The sequence below is a fragment of the Notothenia coriiceps genome, unplaced genomic scaffold (genome assembly GCF_000735185.1).
Source record: "Notothenia coriiceps isolate Sejong01 unplaced genomic scaffold, NC01 NC01_scaffold00037246, whole genome shotgun sequence".
Lineage (NCBI taxonomy): Eukaryota > Metazoa > Chordata > Actinopteri > Perciformes > Nototheniidae > Notothenia > Notothenia coriiceps.
Genome location: NW_011369947.1, coordinates 5,099,822 through 5,103,947, shown reverse-complemented (window position 1 = coordinate 5,103,947; position 4,126 = coordinate 5,099,822). Strand labels below are relative to the sequence as shown.

Here is a 4,126-nt window from a genome sequence, read left to right as displayed (position 1 = left end):
TGCAATGTGTGAAGTGCGCTGCACCCCTGGTCGTTTCCCCATGGAGGAAAGCAGCAGAAAGTCGAATGGAGTTAAAGAGAGCGGGGCCTAGAAGTTATCCTTCTGCGCAGCGTTGCGTGCATGGCTTCCTTCTGCAGGTAACGGGGAGACGCGCCCTGCCGGCGGTCTCGTTCAGGATCGGAAAATACAATTTAAATATTTTGCACACTTATTCCTAGTGTGCTACTGGTTACTTTCCCGCGTGCCAATGGTGGCCGACCCCTGGTGTGACCCATTCACTTTAATATGGCAGCTGGTAAAGTTTGATCGTATTTTAATTACTTTGTATTCTGACATATAGTGCTGTAACATTTATTTTGGACACACATTTACTTAAATTACTCATTTTCACATAGTGGTTATTAAAGTTGTAAATATGCCTTCCTATTTATTCTGTGTAACTATAACTTTGAATGCCTTTTTGTCCAAGATGACCTACATGTTAAGTGACTCAGGTTGTGTAATTAATTCAGGTAACTGGCATAGTCAGCATTTAGCAGCATATTGTGACACAGCAGGCGGGGGGGGGTTGATTTAGAGGTTAATGATGTGTTTTACAGTGTGGGGTTAAAGGTGTGTGTGGTGGAGGGTGTGTGAGGGAAGCAGCGCTCTGATTGGCTGGCTGCTCCTCAGCTGTTCATCTTTGATATTGATGACNACGGCCTGCTGGCGACCGGCTCAGTTCGCTGACGGCCGGACGTACTGTGATTCTCCAGAACACACAGTTGGCCAGTCCGCCCCTGTGTAGCATATTATTTTCGATGACAGATCGCCACTGGGCATTCAACTAAAGACACAGCCAAACAAAAACTGCGGCATGTACAGCTCCTTATGGGTACTGCAAGTACTGGGTGAAGTGTGCTACACCCCTGTTCGTTTCACCATGGAGGAAAGCAGCAGAAAGTCGACTGGAGTTCAAGAGAGCGGGGCCTATAAGTTATTCTTCTGCGCTGCGTTGTGTGCATGGCTTCCTTCTGCAGGGGGAGACGCGCTCTGCCAGCGGTCTCGTTCAGGATCCAAAAATACAATTTAAATATTTTGCACACTTATTCCTAGTGTGCCACTGGTTACGGTCCAGCGTGCCAATGGTGGCACGCGTGCCAGGGGTTGCCGACCCCTGGTCTAAACTAAATACTGCGGTGATGAAACGCCATATCATGGATTATCAAGGATTATCTCTGAAACAGTATGGAGCTGAAAGGCTTTCTCTCTTGCCGGCTATACCACAAGGTGAGTTCCTTTTGATTTCCTGCTTCTTCACACACATGCTCTGTGCAGTCCAGGTGTGCTCTGAGTGTTAGCGATGCAATGTAANATTTAGAGGTTAATGATGTGTTTTACAGTGTGGGGTTAAAGGTGTGTGTGGTGGAGGGTGTGTGAGGGAAGCAGCGCTCTGATTGGCTGGCTGCTCCTCAGCTGTTCATCTTTGATATTGATGACTCTTTAAATGTTTCAGCTGAGAGGAATATAAGAGGGGGAGGGGGGGGGAGCAGAGCGCTTTGTGGGAGGCTTTTCAGATACATTTCACAGATTAAAAGGTTGTTTAAACTCACAGCTGAACAACAATGACGGATTTACTGTTATACTTCTTTTTAGGCTTTTTATTTCAGCTTAAGACAAAACATTTTCACATTTTTCCCGACTGTTTTTATTCTTCTACATTTCCATTTTAAAAAACATAAAAGAAAAGAAGAATAACAAAAGTGACATAAAGCAAATAAATGAGTTAATTAAAACATTTTAAAAGGACGACATTTGGGGGGGGGGGGCATATTTGAATTGGGAAGAATACACTCCATCTTTTAAAAAACACGTCTGATTTCGGTCTTGGTTCTCAGTGAATATCAAAGTCAATGTGATCCCATCTACCCATGGGGTCAGAGTCGTGCAGCCCTGTCACACACGGTGTTTATTTCTGAGCAAACAATGCCAAGGGTTTTGTTGGTGATGTATTCTTTGTCCTGAATGCAGTGTCTCTCTGCCAACATGTCCTCTGAACAAACCGTCTGTCCCAGCTCGATAAAGAGTTTCAAATGTCTCCATGAGAGCGGACAGTTTGTTCTGCAGAGCTGCTGAGTGTAAATGGAGGTTAAGAAAAGAGAAAGGGAAAAGTATTTGTCATCATATTAAATGTGCTGGTGACTAAAAATCATGCCGTTAACTCGACATAAATACTGCTTTCGCTGCTCTTTCCAATCACAATGTGTAATGTTCCTCCTTAAAGGAATACAGAGTGCATTAGTTTTAATATGAAGTTGATTTTGATAACAATGTCCTGTTTGTCCTCTTTTCTTTCAGGCGGTCTCATCAGCTTCGATGTGTTTCCGGAGGGTTGGGACAAGAGACTGTGTTTGGAGCTGCTGGACAGCGAGGGCCTGAACTCCATCTACTTCTTCGGCAACGAGACCTCAGATGTAAGTCAATATTCACATCTACACATCGCTCTGAACCATATCAATGAACATTTCCCTTTAATAAAGGCATCTTCACATTTTTATTTCAATTATCATTAGGGGTGCACCGAATGGGAAATTCTTGGCCGAAACCGATACCGAAAATAGGAAACAGTTGGCCGAAAACCGAATGCCGAAAGGCCGAAAATGATTAATAGAAATATATATATATATAATGTATACATTTTTTACCAACGTTGTTCAGCTACCTGATTATGGAAAAATACATGATTATGACAACACTTAACTTAAATAATAATCACTATTATGGGCCATAAAACATTTCAGTTCAGCACTTTTGATGCAACAGTACATTTATTCCACGGTCAAGTGCATTTTTCTTTTCTCTGTAGGATAACTACAACAAAGTGCATTCAGAACAAAGCCAAGGTGCTTTTAAAACCTGCATAAACAATCTAGCCAGTAGGCCTACAAAAAATAGTGCTAAATAAAGGAACTGTAACAGCCAGGCCTTCAACAACAACAAATGCACCCTATTTAAGTTTGGTAACCTAACGTGTTGTTGTGATGCGTAATCAAAACGCTGGCGACAAGCCACGGCGCGGACATGCTCGTGGCTGGACTCACAGCCAACATGTCTGCGCTTGAGGTATTTCAAAATATTAGAGAAAGACAGCGCGATTGCGATTTGTAAAACCTGTTCAGCTGACATTTTCTCGAGGGATTACTCCACCACGTTGAAATCAAAACACCCGGGACCAATATGCAGAGTATGATCAACTAACCCTGTTCTCTGACATTCGGTGATATTTTTCGTGCAAAAAGCCTTTTTAACCATTTTCGGACCGATAATTTCGGTGGCAGAATTCGGTGCATCCCATAATTTCATAGATGTTTAAATATCTTTATCTCATTGGTTTGGTTTTACCTTACCATGGTTATCTTTAAGAATAAACATTATCCGTTATGGAAACGTACGTCATACATCTTCTAGTTATTTTGTCATAAGATTTTTAGATTGAATCAAAACCAATGTAATTACAGGATAATAATAATACATTTTGTTTTAGGCGCTTTTCATGACACCCAAAGACACCGTTACAATTGTTAAATATTCTCAGGGTAGAGCTATGCTCCTGCCGTCCCCTCTTCAGGCTAGGTTTCTTGTCCCTTGTCTTACTTTCACCCAGTCTCACGCATTCGTTGTTATAGTCCGAAATTAATCTATTTAATTCGTGTTCACCAACACGATTTGTCTATTTTTTTCGTGTTCACACCAGAACGTTTTAAAAGCAATGTAAATAATAACAACAAATTTGAAGGAAAAAAACGGTGACAAGAAAATACAAGATTCCAGTATTCTGAGCACAGAACGATTTTAGAAGCAATGTATTTCTATTTGGTGGGGGGAGTGTGTTTCGGTGCCTGAACCAAATAATAACCAACTCAGAAAAGGAAAAAAATATGAGATGTCAGTATTCTGAGCTTCTGAGCCCATTTCTTTTCCTCGGGGACGGCAAAAAACTCCGACATTTGAAATTTAAAATAAAAAGGGTTAGGCTTAGGGTAGATATTGGTAAAGAAAGATGTTTTTATAAACCACACGAGCTTCTGTATTCCAGGACCCGACCGGACAAAAAGACGTGGTGCAGGCACCGAACACACTCCAATAG

At 41.8% G+C, this 4,126-nt stretch overlaps 1 protein-coding gene across 1 annotated transcript in view; it reads left to right on the top strand.

The window, feature by feature from the left end:
• Positions 1-870: 870 nt before the first annotated feature.
• Positions 871-4,126, top strand: part of LOC104966313 (membrane primary amine oxidase-like) — a 32,016-nt gene continuing 28,760 nt past the window's right edge. Inside the window, exons 1-2 of the mRNA XM_010795501.1 lie at positions 871-874; positions 1,235-1,269. Coding sequence (XP_010793803.1) covers positions 871-874; positions 1,235-1,269 — 39 coding nt within the window. The remainder of the gene's footprint in view (positions 875-1,234; positions 1,270-4,126) is intronic.